Source organism: Coregonus lavaretus, assembly GCF_964263955.1.
Source record: "Coregonus lavaretus genome assembly, contig: HAP1_SCAFFOLD_373, whole genome shotgun sequence".
NCBI classification, from domain to species: domain Eukaryota; kingdom Metazoa; phylum Chordata; class Actinopteri; order Salmoniformes; family Salmonidae; genus Coregonus; species Coregonus lavaretus.
In genome coordinates this window covers 436,554-454,748 of record NW_028159575.1, presented here as the reverse complement: position 1 = coordinate 454,748, position 18,195 = coordinate 436,554, and the positions used below count along the sequence as shown (strand labels likewise).

The window sequence follows — 18,195 nt, the reverse complement described above, 5'->3', positions numbered from 1 at the left end:
ATAGGGCCTACAGACATTACAATAGGAGCTACTGAGGGACACAGAGTCCAGATAGAGCCTACAGACAGGACAATAGGAGCTACTAAGTACACAGAGTCCAGATAGAGCCTACATACAGGACAATAGGAGCTACTGAGGGACACTGATTCCAGATAGAGCCTAAAGACAGGACAATAGAAGCTACTGAGGGACACAGAGTCCAGATAGAGCCTACAGACAGGACAATAGGAGCTACTGAGGGACACAGAGTCCAGATAGAGCCTACAGACAGGACAATAGGAGCTACTGAGGGACACAGAGTCCAGATAGAGCCTACAGACAGGACAATAGGAGCTACTGAGGGACACAGAGTCCAGATAGAGCCTACAGACAGGACAATAGAAGCTACTGAGGGACACAAGAGTCCAGATAGAGCCTACAGACAGGACAATAGGAGCTACTGAGGGACACAGAGTCCAGATAGAGCCTACAGACAGGACAATAGAAGCTACTGAGGGACACAGAGTCCAGATAGAGCCTACAGACAGGATAATAGGAGCTACTGAGGGACACAGAGTCCAGATAGAGCCTACAGACAGGACAATAGGAGCTGCTGAGGGACACAGAGTCCAGATAGGGCCTACAGACAGCACAATGGGAGCTACTGAGGGACACAGAGTCCAGATAGGGCCTACAGACAGGACAATAGAAGCTGCTGAATGACACAGAGTCCAGATAAGGCCTACAGACAGGACAATAGGAGCTACTGAGGGACACAGAGTCCAGATAGAGCCTACAGACAGGACAATAGGAGCTACTGAGGGACACATAGTCCAGATAGACCCTACATACAGGACAATAGAAGCTACTGAGATACACAGAGTCCAGATAGAGCCTACAGACAGGAAAATACAGCTACTGAGGGACACAGAGTCCAGATAGAGCCTACAGACAGGACAATAGGAGCTACTGAGGGACACAGAGTCCAGATAGAGCCTACAGACAGGACAATAGAAGCTACTGAGGGACACAGAGTCCAGATAGAGCCTACAGACAGGACAATAGGAGCTACTGAGGGACACATAGTCCAGATAGTGCCTACAGACAGGACAATAGGAGCTACTGAGGGACACAGAGTCCAAATAGAGCCTACAGACAGGACAATAGGGGCTACTGAGGGACACAGAGTCCAGATAGAGCCTACAGACAGGACAATAGGAGCTACTGAGGGACACAGAGTCCAGATAGAGCCTACAGACAGGACAATAGGAGCTACTGAGGGACACAGAGTCCAGATAGAGCCTACAGACAGGACAATAGGAGCTACTGAGGGACACAGAGTCCAGATAGAGCCTACAGACAGGACAATAGGAGGTACTGAGGGACGCAGAGTCCAGATAGAGCCTACAGACTGGACAATAGGAGCTACTGAGGGACACAGAGTCCAGATAGAGCCTACAGACAGGACAATAGAAGCTACTGAGGGACACAGAGTCCAGATAGAGCCTAAAGACAGGACAATAGGAGCTACTGAGGGACACAGAGTCCAGATAGAGCCTACAGACAGGACAATAGGGGCTACTGAGGGACACAGAGTCCAGATAGACCCTACAGACAGGACAATAGGAGCTACTGAATGACACAGAGTCCAGATAGAGCCTACAGACAGGACAATAGGAGCTACTGAATGACACAGAGTCCAGATAGAGCCTACAGACAGGACAATAGAAGCTACTGAGGGACACAGAGTCCAGATAGGGCCTACAGACAGGACAATAGGAGCTACTGAGGGACACAGAGTCCAGATAGAGCCTACAGACAGGACAATAGGAGCTACTGAATGACACAGAGTCCAGATAGAGCCTACAGACAGGACAATAGGAGCTACTGAACGACACAGGCGATACTTTGAGAAGTTTTGATGATGACTTGGAATTTACATTGACATGTATATTGTAGCGACATTAACCCAACCCCTATCTATCTATCTCGTCAAGGATTTCTTGGCGTAGCAGTTAAGGTGTTGGATTGACAGGCTCTTGGCCTGTGTTTGAATTCCAGTTGGGGCTACACCCCATATTCCTACGTTGGTGTCAGAAGTGTACCAATTTTTGGGGTGACACCCTGAATTAGTTACAATATATTATCCCATTATAAAGTCACAACAATGGCTTCTTATTGTTATTAACTGGTGAGACAAAGGGACTGTGAAATGGTGTCTGTCAAAATAATGTGTGCTGTTGTCAAGCGAAAGCAGATTCCCATTTTACGAGGAGCAGAAGAACTTGTACTTAGCAAGCAAAGCTCAACGCGAGTCCAGCCAAAGGGCGTCTCTTCCAGTTCAATACCGACTTATCCATGGGAGCACTCCCAGACCTGTTAGCATAGAGACATTCTTACTATGGTTATATTGTCTGAACAGCACCACAGAAAGAAGAATGGAAGAAAGGAAGGATGGAGGGATGAACTTGGGGTCAGAGGGATGAAGGATGAGAGAGGGAACAAAACAGCAGAGACATTGTTTCTGGCCCTCTCTTTGGTGGGTGTGTCTATAACACAACACAAAGCAGCTGAGGCCTAGAGGTGGTCTGGCCTTCTCCTGAGATTGTCTGCAAAACCAGCCCTCTGATTGGCAGTGCAACTAGCATCTACCTCCCAGGTACACCTAGCATCACCAGGCCCTCTCCCCCCATAGCATCACCAGGCCCTCTCTCCCCTATAGCATCACCAGGCCCTCTCCCCCTATAGCATCACCAGGCCCTCTCTCCCCCCTATAGCATCACCAGGCCCTCTCTCCCCCTATAGCATCACCAGGCCCTCTCCCCCCATAGCATCACCAGGCCCTCTCCCCCTATAGCATCACCAGGCCCTCTCTCCCCCCTATAGCATCACCAGGCCCTCTCCCCCCCATAGCATCACCAGGCCCTCTCCCCCCCCTATAGCATCACCAGGCCCTCTCTCCCCCCCATAGCATCACCAGGCCCTCTCCCCCCTATAGCATCACCAGGCCCTCTCCCCCTATAGCATCACCAGGCCCTCTCTCCCCCCCATAGCATCACCAGGCCCTCTCTCCCCCTATAGCATCACCAGGCCCTCTCCCCCCCTATAGCATCACCAGGCCCTCTCCCCCCTATAGCGTCACCAGGCCCTCTCCCCCCCTATAGCATCACCAGGCCCTCTCCCCCCTATAGCATCACCAGGCCCTCTCCCCCCTATAGCATCACCAGGCCCTCTCCCCCTATAGCATCACCAGGCCCTCTCCCCCTATAGCATCACCAGGCCCTCTCCCCCCTATAGCATCACCAGGCCCTCTCTCCCCCTATAGCATCACCAGGCCCTCTCCCCCTATAGCATCACCAGGCCCTCCCCCCCTATAGCATCACCAGGCCCTCTCTCCCCCCTATAGCATCACCAGGCCCTCTCCCCCTATAGCATCACCAGGCCCTCTCTCCCCCCTATAGCATCACCAGGCCCTCTCCCCCTATAGCATCACCAGGCCCTCTCCCCCTATAGCATCACCAGGCCCTCTCTCCCCCCTATAGCATCACCAGGCCCTCTCTCCCCCTATAGCATCACCAGGCCCTCTCCCCCCTATAGCATCACCAGGCCCTCTCTCCCCCTATAGCATCACCAGGCCCTCTCTCCCCCCTATAGCATCACCAGGCCCTCTCTCCCCCCATAGCATCACCAGGCCCTCTCCCCCCCCATAGCATCACCAGGCCCTCTCCCCCCTATAGCATCACCAGGCCCTCTCCCCCCTATAGCATCACCAGGCCCTCTCCCCCCTATAGCATCACCAGGCCCTCTCCCCCCTATAGCATCACCAGGCCCTCTCTCCCCCCTATAGCATCACCAGGCCCTCTCCCCCCTATAGCATCACCAGGCCCTCTCTCCCCCCTATAGCATCACCAGGCCCTCTCCCCCCTATAGCATCACCAGGCCCTCTCTCCCCCCTATAGCATCACCAGGCCCTCTCTCCCCCTATAGCATCACCAGGCCCTCTCCCCCCCCCCCATAGCATCACCAGGCCCTCTCCCCCCCTATAGCATCACCAGGCCCTCTCTCCCCCCTATAGCATCACCAGGCCCTCTCCCCCTATAGCATCACCAGGCCCTCTCCCCCTATAGCATCACCAGCCCCCCCCCCCCCCCTATAGCATCACCAGGCCCTCTCCTAATGAGTAGATGCCATCAATTATGCAAATGTTAATCAAATATGATTTGTGGCCTGAAGAGCTTTCAAATTGAATAAGGCTTTTTTTGCATCTATAGGTCTGTGGTGGGCAAACAACCACCCAACATAAGGACCCCTGTATGTTTGCCTAGCTCGGCTCCGATCCTCAGTTACTGTTCTCTATATTTCCAAAGGAAACTTTATATCTGAATTATTTATTGTCACAAGACATAGCACCGCCATAGAGGCAATGCTCAGCCAGTGTTTGGCCTAGTACACACAGGTTGTATAACGCATTTGACACAACAATTGTGATATTTGCAACAACAAAGAATAGACACCACAGTTCTGTTTGCAGACCAATAAAAACAAAATGTCAAATGCGTCATACATCAGTTGGACAACCTGAGTGTGCACTATAGTAGGACTTTGAGTGAACACAGTTGACCTTTTCTGCAGCTGACCTTCCAGTGTCGTTAACAATAGCTCCTGTTGTCGTGCTTTAAGGTCACCGATTCGAGGACAACCCTGGGGTGAGGCGTCATCTGGTGAAGAAGTCGTCTCGATGCCAGCTCACTCGGAACAGCGACAGCTCTCCGCCCCAGTCCAGCCTGAAGAGGAAGAAGAGAATGGCCGACAAGAAGACCCATGAGGTGAGACATCAGACTCCACGGCACCACTTGATTGTACTCCCGAGTGGCGCAGTGGTCTAAGGGGTGCTAGCTGTGCCACTAGGGATCCTGGTTCGAATCCAGGCTCTGTCGTAGCCGGCCGCGACCGGGAGACCCATGGTGCGGCGCACAATTGGCCCAGGGTAGGGGAGGGAATGGCCGGCAGGGATGTAGTTTAGTATGTAGAGCATGGCGTTTGCAACGCCAGTGTTGTGGGTTCGATTCCCACGGTGGGCCAGTATAAAAAATGAAATAATGTATGCACTCACTAACTGTAAGTCGCTCTGGATAAGAGCGTCTGCTAAATGACTAAAATGTAATTGAAAGATTGGACATATTTGATAATTAAAAACACATGATCTTCTTAGTAGTTGTTTACTTAAGATTAAGCAGATCTAAAGCCAGGGGACTTCACTTTACAGTACGGACTTCTCCTGTTGAAATCATGATATAGTCCTAAGCCCTCAGTCATAAGCTTAGGAGATATATTTTTAGACTATATAATTTAAATCAGTGACCACAGGAACACATGTTCCAACTTTGCTTACTATTTCTATCAGTGCTATCTGAGTAGCTCACATTGTGTCCCATTTGTATGATGTCATATTCGGGCAAAGGAGTGACTATTTGGTCCCCTGAGTGTCCCTGGAAGGTTAGCGCCAACCTCTACTCTCTTAGCGTGCTGTGTACGCCAAGAACAGTCCTTGCAGAAATATTTCATGAAGTGTCCTCCAGTGCCACAGCACAAATGTCTATTAGACCAAAATATTACTTTTTCCATTTACTTAGAAAGTCTTTCAAACATTCTGCTTTACTTCATACACTTGAATATAATTAAATAATACTTTTTTGAAGTCAACAGCTCCAATAGATTTTACCCTTTTTCTCGGTTCTTGGACTAGAAAAGAAGACCAATGACCATAGGTGAAGTTATGGATAACCAGGTGTCTGTTTGGTACCTGTAGGTGAAGTCATGGATAACCAGGTGTCTGTTTGGTACCTGTAGGTTAAGTCATGGATAACCAGGTGTCTGTTTGGTACCTGTAGGTGAAGTTATGGATAACTAGTTGTCTGTTTGGTACCTGTAGGTGAAGTTATGGATAACCAGGTGTCTGTTTGGTACCTGTAGGTGAAGTTATGGATAACTAGTTGTCTGTTTGGTACCTGTAGGTGAAGTTATGGATACCCATGTGTCTGTTTAGTACCTGTAGGTGAAGTCATGGATAACCAGGTGTCTGTTTGGTACCTGTAGGTGAAGTCATGGATAACCAGGTGTCTGTTTGGTACCTGTAGGTGAAGTCATGGATAACCAGGTGTCTGTTTGGTACCTGTAGGTGAAGTCATGTATAACTAGTTGTCTGTTTGGTACCTGTAGGTGAAGTTATGGATAACCAGGTGTCTGTTTGGTACCTGTAGGTGAAGTCATGGATAACCAGGTGTCTGTTTGGTACCTGTAGGTGAAGTCATGGATAACCAGGTGTCTGTTTGGTACCTATAGGTGAAGTCATGGATAACCAGGTGTCTGTTTGGTACCTGTAGGTGAAGTCATGGATAACCAGGTGTCTGTTTGGTACCTGTAGGTGAAGTCATGGATAACTAGGTGTCTGTTTGGTACCTGTAGGTGAAGTTATGGATACCCATGTGTCTGTTTAGTACCTGTAGGTGAAGTCATGGATAACCAGGTGTCTGTTTGGTACCTGTAGGTGAAGTCATGGATAACCAGGTGTCTGTTTGGTACCTGTAGGTGAAGTCATGGATAACCAGGTGTCTGTTTGGTACCTGTAGGTGAAGTCATGTATAACTAGTTGTCTGTTTGGTACCTGTAGGTGAAGTTATGGATAACCAGGTGTCTGTTTGGTACCTGTAGGTGAAGTCATGGATAACCAGGTGTCTGTTTGGTACCTGTAGGTGAAGTCATGGATAACCAGGTGTCTGTTTGGTACCTATAGGTGAAGTCATGGATAACCAGGTGTCTGTTTGGTACCTGTAGGTGAAGTCATGGATAACCAGGTGTCTGTTTGGTACCTGTAGGTGAAGTCATGGATAACTAGGTGTCTGTTTGGTACCTGTAGGTGAAGTTATGGATACCCATGTGTCTGTTTAGTACCTGTAGGTGAAGTCATGGATAACCAGGTGTCTGTTTGGTACCTGTAGGTGAAGTCATGGATAACCAGGTGTCTGTTTGGTACCTGTAGGTGAAGTCATGGATAACCAGGTGTCTGTTTGGTACCTGTAGGTGAAGTCACAGATAACCAGGTGTCTGTTTGGTACCTGTAGGTGAAATTATGGATAACCAGGTGTCTGTTTGGTACCTGTAGGTGAAGTCATGGATAACCAGGTGTCTGTTTGGTACCTGTAGGTGAAGTCATGGATAACTAGTTGTCTGTTTGGTACCTGTAGGTTAAGTCATGGATAACTAGTTGTCTGTTTGGTACCTGTAGGTTAAGTCATGGATAACTAGGTGTCTGTTTGGTACCTGTAGGTGAAGTCATGGATAACCAGGTGTCTGTTTGGTACCTGTAGGTGAAGTCATGGATAACTAGTTGTCTGTTTGGTACCTGTAGGTTAAGTCATGGATAACTAGTTGTCTGTTTGGTACCTGTAGGTTAAGTCATGGATAACTAGGTGTCTGTTTGGTACCTGTAGGTGAAGTCATGGATAACCAGGTGTCTGTTTGGTACCTGTAGGTGAAGTTATGGATAACCAGGTGTCTGTTTGGTACCTGTAGGTGTTTGTGGAGCTCAACGAGCTGATAGTGGATAAGAACCAGGAGTTGCTCTGGAAGGAGACGGCCCGTTGGATCAAGTTTGAGGAGGACGTGGAGGAGGAGACAGACCGCTGGGGAAAACCCCATGTGGCCTCGCTCTCCTTCCGCAGCCTGCTGGAGCTCCGCAGGACCATCACACATGGTGAAGCTCTCACCCCACACACACAGATACACACCCAGTCACAAACTTACCACTAATAAAACCTTGTTCCCCCCTTATGCCACGCTAAGGTGCTGTCCTGTTGGACCTGGAGCAGACCACTCTGCCTGGCATTGCACACCTGGTGGTGGAGACCATGGTCATCTCAGACCAGATCAGAGCGGAGGACCGGGCCAACGTGCTCCGCACCCTGCTGCTCAAACACCAGTGAGTGGTCATCTGCCCAGGCTTTAGCTATATATACAAATGCTCTAAAGTCTATGTATCATCACCCCTAAGTCTTAATCAGATGTCATACAAAGAGAGGAAGTCCATAGCTGTGTCCCAAATGGCCCATAGGATCTGTGGTTCTGGTCAAAAGTAGTGGGAATAGGGTGCGATTTGGGACGCAGCCCACATCTATAGGGGTTGCAGTAAGTGATGTTGGACCTCAAACCAGGATAAGTAGTGGGAGGTTAACAGTAAATAGCAGTGATTGTTGCATAAAGACAGCTAAAAAAAATCTCACTTGTCAAGGATATGTCATTCTCAATTTGACTTACCCGGTTAAATAAACTACCACATTGTTTTAAATCATCCAAATATACATTATTTTAGTCCTACATGAAAATACAAAAGAATGTCACCCCAATGCCAACCCACACAATCACCCCCCCCCCCCCCCTCCCCTCCCCCAGTGTGCATTGGCATACCTATCTATTGATCTACAATGCGTTACCATTTGCCCTAACAGAGCTGCTGCGTTGGTGGCACATGATAGATTTCAACAAGCATTGCACAGTATAATGGAGAGAAAAGGCTTGATGAATGTCAGCAGTCAAATGTATTTATGCTGAGGACGGAGCAGTATGAACACATGAATGATGGATAAAGGAGGACTTTCTCTATGTGTATTTTGTTGTCTTCAATACAACCCCAAAAGTAGCCTTACGTTTGGACACAGGCCTATGTGGTATCAATCCACTCCAACTATACACATGCACACACACACACCTTTTCAATACGTGTGAACCCTCCCTTCTATCTGTCTCTGTACTCAGATTCAGTTTTGCTAAGCCCAGCTTGATTCCTAGGCCCAGCTTGGTCCCTAGGCCCAGCTTGGTCCCAACTCCGTCCCCAAGCCCTCCACTGAAGAAGAGGACAGAATGGTACCGTGTTTGGCCATTAACAGTATTAACTTTGCATGGTGTCTCGAGTTACTCTGTGGTGGAACATTAATGGTTTACGGAGACTCAACAATCATGGTTTTCTGACTAATGTTGTGGTGTGTTCCTGGGGTTTGCTTGAAGCGATCATCAATTTTTCTCTTAATGGTATGCGTATTGGATGATGGGAGAGATAGGTCTAGGCCTATTGGATGAGGGATAGATAGGTCTAGGCCTATTGGATGATGGGAGAGATAGGTCTAGGCCTATTGGATGAGGGATAGATAGGTCTAGGCCTATTGGATGATGGGAGAGATAGGTCTAGGCCTATTGGATGAGGGATAGATAGATCTAGGCCTATTGGATGAGGGATAGATAGGTCTAGGCCTATTGGGTGATGGGATAGATAGGTCTAAGCCTATTGGGTGATGGGATAGATAGGTCTAGGCCTATTGGATGAGGGATAGATAGGTCTAGGCCTATTGGGTGATGGGATAGATAGGTCTAGGCCTATTGGGTGATGGGATAGATAGGTCTAGGCCTATTGGGTGATGGGATAGGTAGGTCTAGGCCTATTGGGTGATGAGATAGATAGGTCTAGGCCTATTGGGTGATGGGATAGATAGGTCTAGGCCTATTGGATGATGGGATAGGTAGGTCTAGGCCTATTGGATGATGGGATAGGTAGGTCTAGGCCTATTGGATGATGGGATAGGTAGGTCTAGGCCTATTGGATGATGGGATAGGTAGGTCTAGGCCTAGTGGGGTCAGTGTCTGAGGTCGATCGTTGTGTGACAGTGTGTTCTTTTAGACCTGTTCCTACTATGCGTTTGGATTGGTATAGGTTACAATCACCTCATTTCAGAGTCTGTCAGAATGGACAAAGGGGAAATAGCGTCAATAATGTCTCTTATGGGAAATCAAAGTCATTTTTTAGTTGTGATAGTGAAGCTTGAGGACAAATATGGTTTCAGTTGTATTAAGCCCATACATTGTCAAGGTATTCTGGCTTCCCCCCAGAAGTAGCACCTGCCCAGTCTCTCTCTTATGATGCCATGTCACACCAAGGGTCAGTGACAAGTCACCTGGCAGTCTGTCACCAACCATAGAGCAAACTCTGGGCCAGATGGCACCATTGTCAACCATTCAGAGAGATTCACTGTATGTGCAGCACACACACACATGCGCACACACACACACACACACACACATACGCACACACACACACACACATGCACACACACACAACAGACGGTGAGCAACACTCCGCCACCAGGCCTCGTCACACACACCCCATCAGTTGAAACCTTTCGGCAACGTTTCTCTCCATGTCACCAGCTGCTTTCCTTGGGAAAGGACGTCCAATCGGCTGAGCCAGTTCAACATAGGAATTTATGATGTGTAAAGAAATACATCAAGGCGGCTGTAGAATTTAGCTCATGGCTTACTCTGTCCCATTAAAAAAATTCTCTGGGCGCTGCTTGAGCACAATCCGGTGTGGTGTCACACCTTGTTTCTTTGTTTTGTTGCGCTTTTGTGTCCAACTCGGGAGGCGGGTAACGAGAGCGAACGGACCTAATGATGCTGGTGATGTCACCTCTGGGTTGGAGCGGGAGTGTGATCAAACTGTCTGTGTGCTGTGAAGGGCCTGGTCACACACACGTGCACACACACACACACACACACACACACACACACACACACACATGCACACACACACGTGTGTCTTTGTCAACAGGAACACCCATCATAATCCAGTGGATCTTGAAAGAGCTGTTGGACAGTATGGAGGATTGTTCTCTTTCTGTCTGCATTAACAATCAGCCACTCACCAACTTCTTGAAGGAACACATTATATTGTATAACAACCTTCATGAAGTCCCAATCCTATTGCATTGTGTCTCCCTCCCAGCCCCATGCTGTTACTGTAATAGAACCTCCTGTATCTCCTGCTTCCAGCCACCCCAATGACGAAAAGGAGGGCCTTTTCCATCGCAACCACTCCACTAACAGCCTTCACGGCAGCTCCCAACGCAACCACAACCACGTTCCCGACACCACGGCGCCCGAAGTGGCTGAAGATCATGCAGAGGTCATGCGCCATGAAAACAAGCAGCAGAGCAGAGATGTGTTTGTGAGCTTGTCTGTCTGGATGCTGCTTGGATGCTGCTTGGGTGCTGCTTGGATGCTGCTTGGGTGCTGCTTGAAGCTGCTTGGGTGCTGCTTGGGTTGAATGTGGCTCTTTGTTTAATCTTGTGCAGCAGGCAGCCTAGTGGTTAGACAGGCAGCCTAGTGGTTAGACAGGCAGCCTAGTGGTTAGACAGGCAGCCTAGTGGTTAGACAGACATCCTAGTGGTTAGACAGACAGCCTAGTGGTTAGGCAGACAGCCTAGTGGTTAGACAGACATCGTAGTGGTTAGACAGGCAGCCTAGTGGTTAGACAGGCAGCCTAGTGGTGAGACAGACAGCCTAGTGGTTAGACAGGCAGCCTAGTGGTTAGACAGGCAGCCTAGTTGTTAGACAGACATCCTAGTGGTTAGACAGGCAGCCTAGTGGTTAGACAGACATCCTAGTGGTTAGACAGGCAGCCTAGTGGTTAGACAGACAGCCTAGTGGTTAGACAGACAGCCTAGTGGTTAGACAGGCAGCCTAGTGGTTAGACAGGCAGCCTAGTGGTTAGACAGGCAGCCTAGTGGTTAGACAGACAGCCTAGTGGTTAGACAGGCAGCCTAGTGGTTAGACAGGCAGCCTAGTGGTTACACAGACAGCCTAGTGGTTAGACAGGCAGCCTAGTGGTTAGACAGGCAGCCTAGTGGTTAGACAGGCAGCCTAGTGGTTAGACAGACATCCTAGTGGTTAGACAGGCAGCCTAGTGGTTAGACAGACAGCCTAGTGGTTAGACAGACATCGTAGTGGTTAGACAGGCAGCCTAGTGGTTAGACAGGCAGCCTAGTGGTTAGACAGACAGCCTAGTGGTTAGACATGCAGCCTAGTGGTTAGACACACATCCTAGTGGTTAGACAGGCAGCCTAGTGGTTAGACAGGCAGCCTAGTGGTTAGACAGGCAGCCTAGTGGTTAGACAGGCAGCCTAGTGGTTAGACAGGCGGCCTAGTGGTTAGACAGGCAGCCTAGGGGTTAGACAGGCAGCCTAGTGGTTAGACAGGCAGCCTAGTGGTTAGACAGGCGGCCTAGTGGTTAGACAGACGGCCTAGTGGTGAGACAGGCAGCCTAGTGGTTAGACAGGCAGCCTAGTGGTTAGAAAGGCAGCCTAGTGGTTAGACAGACATCCTAGTGGTTAAACAGGCGATGCACTTAATCCCCACACAACAACAGCTCCCCGTGCGCCCAGTGTGGCAGCCCCTCGCACCTCTCCAAAACCTGTACATGTATGTAGGTGTGTCTTTCGGAAGGGTTGGTTTAAAAGCGGAAGTAACATTTCAGTTAGACCTTGTGTGTAATTGACCAATAAAGTGATCTAAGGGCTCTATTCAATCTGTATCACTGAAGCGTTACAGATTATTCGGTAGATATGTAAAGGTCATTTCAGAATGAGCCGACATATGTAGCATTTACCGTGAATGCAGTCTCCGCTAAAGCGGGAACATTGCCTTTTAAATTTCAATCACGCTGTAACGCTGAACTTCTGCGATACGGATTGAATAGAGCCCAGTGTCTCTTCACCTTAATCTGTAGGCTGTAGTGGAGATGTCTGTTTAAAGCTATTGGTCCAATACTGTTAGAGTTGTGCAGACAATTATAATTGTATATTTGTGTCTGCATCTGAGTCACACGCCTGAATTGTCCTTCAGATGTACAGAATACACTGCTCCTTGGCTCTATAGCCTTGTCCAAGTCCTCTGGAAACAATAGATGAGTCGTCTGGGTAGATGATTACAAGTTCTGAGACATGGAGAATATTACAAAAATTCCACATGGAAATGGAAATGCAATACTTTATATGTCATATCCTATTCTATTTTGACCCCATTATATACACCTGTCTATCACATACATTAGGCCAGGGGTATTGAACTCTGACCCTACGAGGTCCGCAGCCTGCTGGTTACTCTACCAGGGGTATTGAACTATGACCCGACGAGGTCCGGAGCCTGCTGGTTACTATACCAGGGGTATTGAACTCTGACCCTACGAGGTCCGCAGCCTGCTGGTTACTGCACCAGGGGTATTGAACTCTGACCCGACGAGGTCCGGAGCCTGCTGGTTACTATACCAGGGGTATTGAACTCTGACCCTATGAGGTCCGCGGCCTGCTGGTTACTGCACCAGGGGTATTGAACTCTGACCCTACGAGGTCCGCAGCCTGCTGGTTTTCTCTTCTACCTGATCATTAATTGCACCCACCTGGTGTCCCAGGTCTAAATCAGTCCCTGATTAGAGGGGAACAATGAAAAAAAAGCAGTGGAACTGGCTTCAAGGTCCAGAGTTGTGTTTGAGGGCATTAGAGTGTACTAAAACATCAGAGATATGCGGCTAGCACAGTAATGCAGCCACAGTGGGAAACAGAGAAACACAGATAGTTCTTGGAATCGGAGACAGAAAGAAAGCTCCCATTAGCCACTCCACATGTGGCGAATTAGTCCTTAGTCAGCTTACAGAGGTGCTCCTTGTTAAAACTTCTTGATGCATTAACTGTGAAACTGTAATGTTCCCCGTGGCTTGAAACGTTGGAAAATTCAAAACAACTAATAAAAATCAATAGCTCCAGTTGTATTAAAACAATTTAAAAGGGATTTTACCATTTCGTACCTTTGTCACTGCCGTTGTGGATTTGTGTATGTCAGAGGTAGACAACTAGACTCAGCCGCGGGCCGATCTTCGTCAGAGCGGATGGTCGGGGGGCCGGAACATAATTATAATAATTTGTACACTGCAAATTGATCACAACTAAGCCCACAAGAGATTGTATTTGAAAATAACAATACATTCATAACTTGATTACATTGAGACATGATCACAAATGTTTCTTTGTTTATTGTGGGAATACTTGGGAAGAAATTTCCTAAATATATATATTGTTTGCTGAATTCTTGGTGGTTTTACAGTCTTGTTTGTATCACAAAAACTTTGGGGGGACAATTATTTTTTAACTTTTTTAACAAATGTAGCCCTTTTTTTAAATACACTTGTGAGCTTTGGACCAACTGAGGGCAAGGAGAGAGCCTGTGCATTTGCTGTGAATGTATGGTAAAGCTTTGTGTTAGCACATGCCACAGGCTTAACATGAAATAAATTATTACGTTTATCTTTCACCCGTTAACGTTTGTCTGGTTTGTCACAACAGAAATCACTCCATCCCCCCCTGCCGATGGCTCTCCAACAACAGGTTACCAAACACACAAAACTCCTAGCCAAGATTCCCAAGGACGCAGAAGCAACCGTGGTCTTAGTGGGTAAGATTAAGGAGTGTGGGTGTGTGCAAGCATGTGTGCAGGTGTGTATATGTGTGTGCATGTGTGTATGTTTGGGATGTACAGTACATGTATTTCCAGGCTACATTTGTCAATATTGACTTTTTCCGTTCACATGATAGGCCTAAGGTGATGCGTACCAGGGTTCTCGCCAAAGAATGTTAGAGTGGCGCTGCGCCGCCGTGTGGACTGGCTGCGCCACTATGTCATTTAATTTTTTTTTTTTAATAATATATATATATTTTTTTTAAACTTGATTTGTTTTCATTTAAGGCCATGCACCACATCCTAACATGGTGTCCCGTGTAGCTCAGTTTGTAGAGCATGTCGTTTGCAACGCCAGGGTTGTGGGTTCGATTCCCACGGGGGGCCAGTAAAAATATATAAATATGTAAGCACTCACTAAAAACTGTAAGTCGCTCTGGATATGAGCGTCTACTAAAATGTAAACATTTATTTTCTGGCTCTAGATTGCAGGAAATGGCAGTTAAAGGTGTTAAAAAACAAAACATCTCTCAATCACTCCCACCATCCAGTCACTGCCCATGCCCCATGCTCCACCCCCCGCCGTACTCAGCAGTACCACATTGTTAAAAGATCCTGGGGAGAACCCTGTGTACCAATTCATTTATTTTCTAACTGGCGCAACTCAACTTTCCCCTGACAGTGATAGCGAATTTGTGGTGTGATTTCTCAACCAAAATAGCTGCCCTGGAATCACCTGTTGGATATATCCAGTCCATGCATCGTTAGCCTAACTTGCCTTTGTTAGCCATCACCCATCAGCACAAGCATTGGTCCCAGAGATCCTCCACTGTGTGTCATTCCTCAGGTTGCGTGGAGTTCCTGGAGCAGCCAGCCATGGCCTTCATCAGGCTGAGTGAGGCGGTCCTGCTAGAGTCGGTCCTGGAGGTGCCGGTGCCGGTCCGTTTCCTCTTTGCCTTGCTTGGACCCGCTCAGTCCAACATGGACTACCATGAGATCGGACGCTCCTTCTCCACCCTCATGTCCGACAAGGTAGCCAACCTGAAAAAAATATGATTTTTCCATAATTCCTCTGAGCTATAAATAGTACAAATAGTACAAATATTCAGGACTGGTTTCCCGGACTCAGATTAAAACTAGTCCTGGACAAAAAAATATCTATAATCAACCTCCATTGAAAGTGCTTCCAAATCAAGAACTAGGCTAAATCTGGGTCAGGGATTACGCTCTTCGAGGTCTTATAGACCATTGCCCATCTCTTCAAAACATCCCCAGAACTTCCACGAGGTGGCCTACTTTGCGGACGACCGGCAGGACCTGCTGAATGGCATCAACGAGTTCCTGGACTGCAGCATTGTCATCCCCCCTTCAGACGTGGAGGGCAAGGACCTGCTGAAGACGGTGGCCTCCTTCCAGAAACAGATGCTGCGCAAGAGAAAGGAGAGAGAGAACATGAAGCCCCCCTGGACAGACCAGGAGACCAAAGGTGAATACAATGTCTTTGATTGCTTGATTTAATTACTATTTTTGTATTTATTTTTATTCATGCAACAATAAGGGTATATTTTCTAAGACCATTCATTAATTCAGCCCATACCTTATGTGTGAAGCACATATGTACCCCTTTAGGGTCCCAGGAGTAGATTGAGAATCCCAGGCATAATATATGTGTACGTTTCTGTCTGTCTGTCTGTCTGTCTGTCTGTCTGTCTGTCTGTCTGTCTGTCTGTCTGCCTGTCTATCTGTCTGTCTGTCCCACTACAGAGGTGAGCCAGGAAGAGCAGGAGGAGGAGGACCAGGAGGTGGACCCCATGAAGCGGTCGGGCATCCCCTTCGGAGGCCTCATCCATGACATCAAGCGGCGCTACCCGCGCTACGCCAGCGACATCAAGGACGCCTTGGACTCACAGTGCATCGCCGCTGTCATCTTCATATACTTCGCCGCCCTCTCGCCCACCATCACCTTCGGAGGGCTGCTGGGTAAGAGAGCATGGGGGCTCATGCCCACAATCATTGTTTTTCTTCTACCTCAAGAATGTGATTGAATGACTTGTCAGAACAAACAATGACAATATTTGCTATCCATCCTAAGAGGATGTGTACTCCATAAAGAGCTAGCTAGCTAAATAACCAGCTAGCTTGATAGATCCCCAAATTGCTAAAAAAATGTTTGTGACAACCTAGCTAGCTGGGCATCACCATTTCCTTGTATCTCTACATGTCACTGTAGGTTTTAGATACTGAATAGTTCATTGATACTGTACAATGTTTAATGGTGTTCTCATTAACTGGAAAGTAGCTGTTACTGAATGAGAGGAAGTTTAATAACTATCTGTCAACATCCTTCTGTATTTCCATTTAAACAGGAGAGAAAACAGAGGGCATGATGGGAGTGTCTGAGCTCATCATCTCCACGGCAACCCTGGGGGTACTGTTCTCTCTGATGGCCGGACAGCCCCTCCTCATCATTGGCTTCTCAGGACCCCTGCTGGTGTTTGAGGAGGCCTTCTACAAGGTGCCTGAACAGAAACATATTTACAGCATGGCGATGGTAGACAATAATCCATCCACAAATCACAGTCATTTAAAGCATTTCAAAAAATTGTCATGATAACGTTAGGAAAGTTAGATGTGTGTATCTATTGGGCTAGTTCATGTTCCATTTGAAAAGCTATTTTCTCCTATTCGGCGCCTCGTCGACCTTTCCTGCAGTCAGATGACCTAGTGACCTCATGGGCGGAATATTATTCATATCTTTCAGAATTTACTAAATAGTAAACAATATTTCAAAAAAGCCACTGAAAATCCGGTGTTTCTATGTCAAATGGTTTTGTTATATTTCCATGTCTTTCGGTCTTCTGTGATATATATAAAGTGTAATATTGTGATGCAAACTCAAAATTGAATACATTTCAACTCTATATCTGACATGGTACAGGTGTCTTCTTTTTTCTAAGCCCATAAACATGTGTGTGAGGTGTATACTTTTGTTTCAAAGTAGATTTGTTTAAGACTACGAAGAAACACTCTGTGTGACCCTGATTTAGCCCACTGCAGTAAAAGGTTAAACATCTATTTCTCCCTGCCTCCCTCACTCCCTCCCTCAGTTCTGCCAGGCTCATGGCTTTGAGTACCTGACGGGCCGGGTGTGGATCGGCTTCTGGCTCGTCTTCATAGTGCTGTTGATAGTGGCGGCCGAGGGAAGCTTCTTGGTTAAATACATCTCACCCTTCACCCAGGAAATCTTTGCCTTCCTCATCTCACTCATCTTCATCTACGAGACCTTCTCCAAGCTCATCAAGGTACAACCAGCAGACATGTTTTACATGACGACAGTCTAAGGGGCTGTAACTTTGTTGTTCTTTGGATAGAATAGAATAGAATAGAATAGAATTGAATAGAATAGACCAGATGTGGTATTTAGCATATAATAATCACAGACATTTAAATAAATCATTTTATGGTAAGTCCCAGCTGGTTGCATCTGATCCGTCAATTTGACCGTGACATGGGTCATTTTCCTTCTTCCAGGTATTCCAGGAGCATCCTCTGATGAGAAGCTACCCGCCTGCCTTCGGCTTGCCCGGCATGGAGTTCCCCGATGGCCCCGTCCTAAACCAACCCAACACGGCCCTGCTGTCTTTCGTCCTCATGCTTGGTACCTTCTTTGTGGCCTACTTCCTTAGGAAATTGCGCAACAGTCGATTCCTGGGCGGAAAGGTAACCTATGACAGCCATTTTCTCCAAAAAAAACTTGTGTTTTCTATGGGCTCATTAAAAATGTTTGCCCGTGTGTATCTGTCTTACAAATTACAATAACAATTTGATCACAAAAAACTCTTAAGTGTCATGGATGCGGTATGAACATAGGCTTCCTATTTTAGG

At 47.4% G+C, this 18,195-nt stretch overlaps 1 protein-coding gene across 1 annotated transcript in view; it reads left to right on the top strand.

Annotated features, from left to right (window-relative positions):
• The window catches only part of LOC311122700 (anion exchange protein 3-like), a gene marked incomplete at both ends in the record, with an annotated part of 41,155 nt that overhangs the window by 10,775 nt on the left and 12,185 nt on the right, over window positions 1-18,195 (top strand). The window contains 12 exons of the mRNA XM_084197033.1: window positions 4,660-4,805; window positions 7,552-7,732; window positions 7,822-7,957; window positions 8,791-8,898; window positions 10,855-11,029; window positions 14,199-14,307; window positions 15,158-15,342; window positions 15,586-15,796; window positions 16,075-16,290; window positions 16,677-16,825; window positions 17,418-17,612; window positions 17,842-18,030. Of these exons, the coding sequence (XP_084053159.1) occupies window positions 4,660-4,805; window positions 7,552-7,732; window positions 7,822-7,957; window positions 8,791-8,898; window positions 10,855-11,029; window positions 14,199-14,307; window positions 15,158-15,342; window positions 15,586-15,796; window positions 16,075-16,290; window positions 16,677-16,825; window positions 17,418-17,612; window positions 17,842-18,030 (2,000 nt within the window). The remainder of the gene's footprint in view (window positions 1-4,659; window positions 4,806-7,551; window positions 7,733-7,821; window positions 7,958-8,790; window positions 8,899-10,854; window positions 11,030-14,198; window positions 14,308-15,157; window positions 15,343-15,585; window positions 15,797-16,074; window positions 16,291-16,676; window positions 16,826-17,417; window positions 17,613-17,841; window positions 18,031-18,195) is intronic.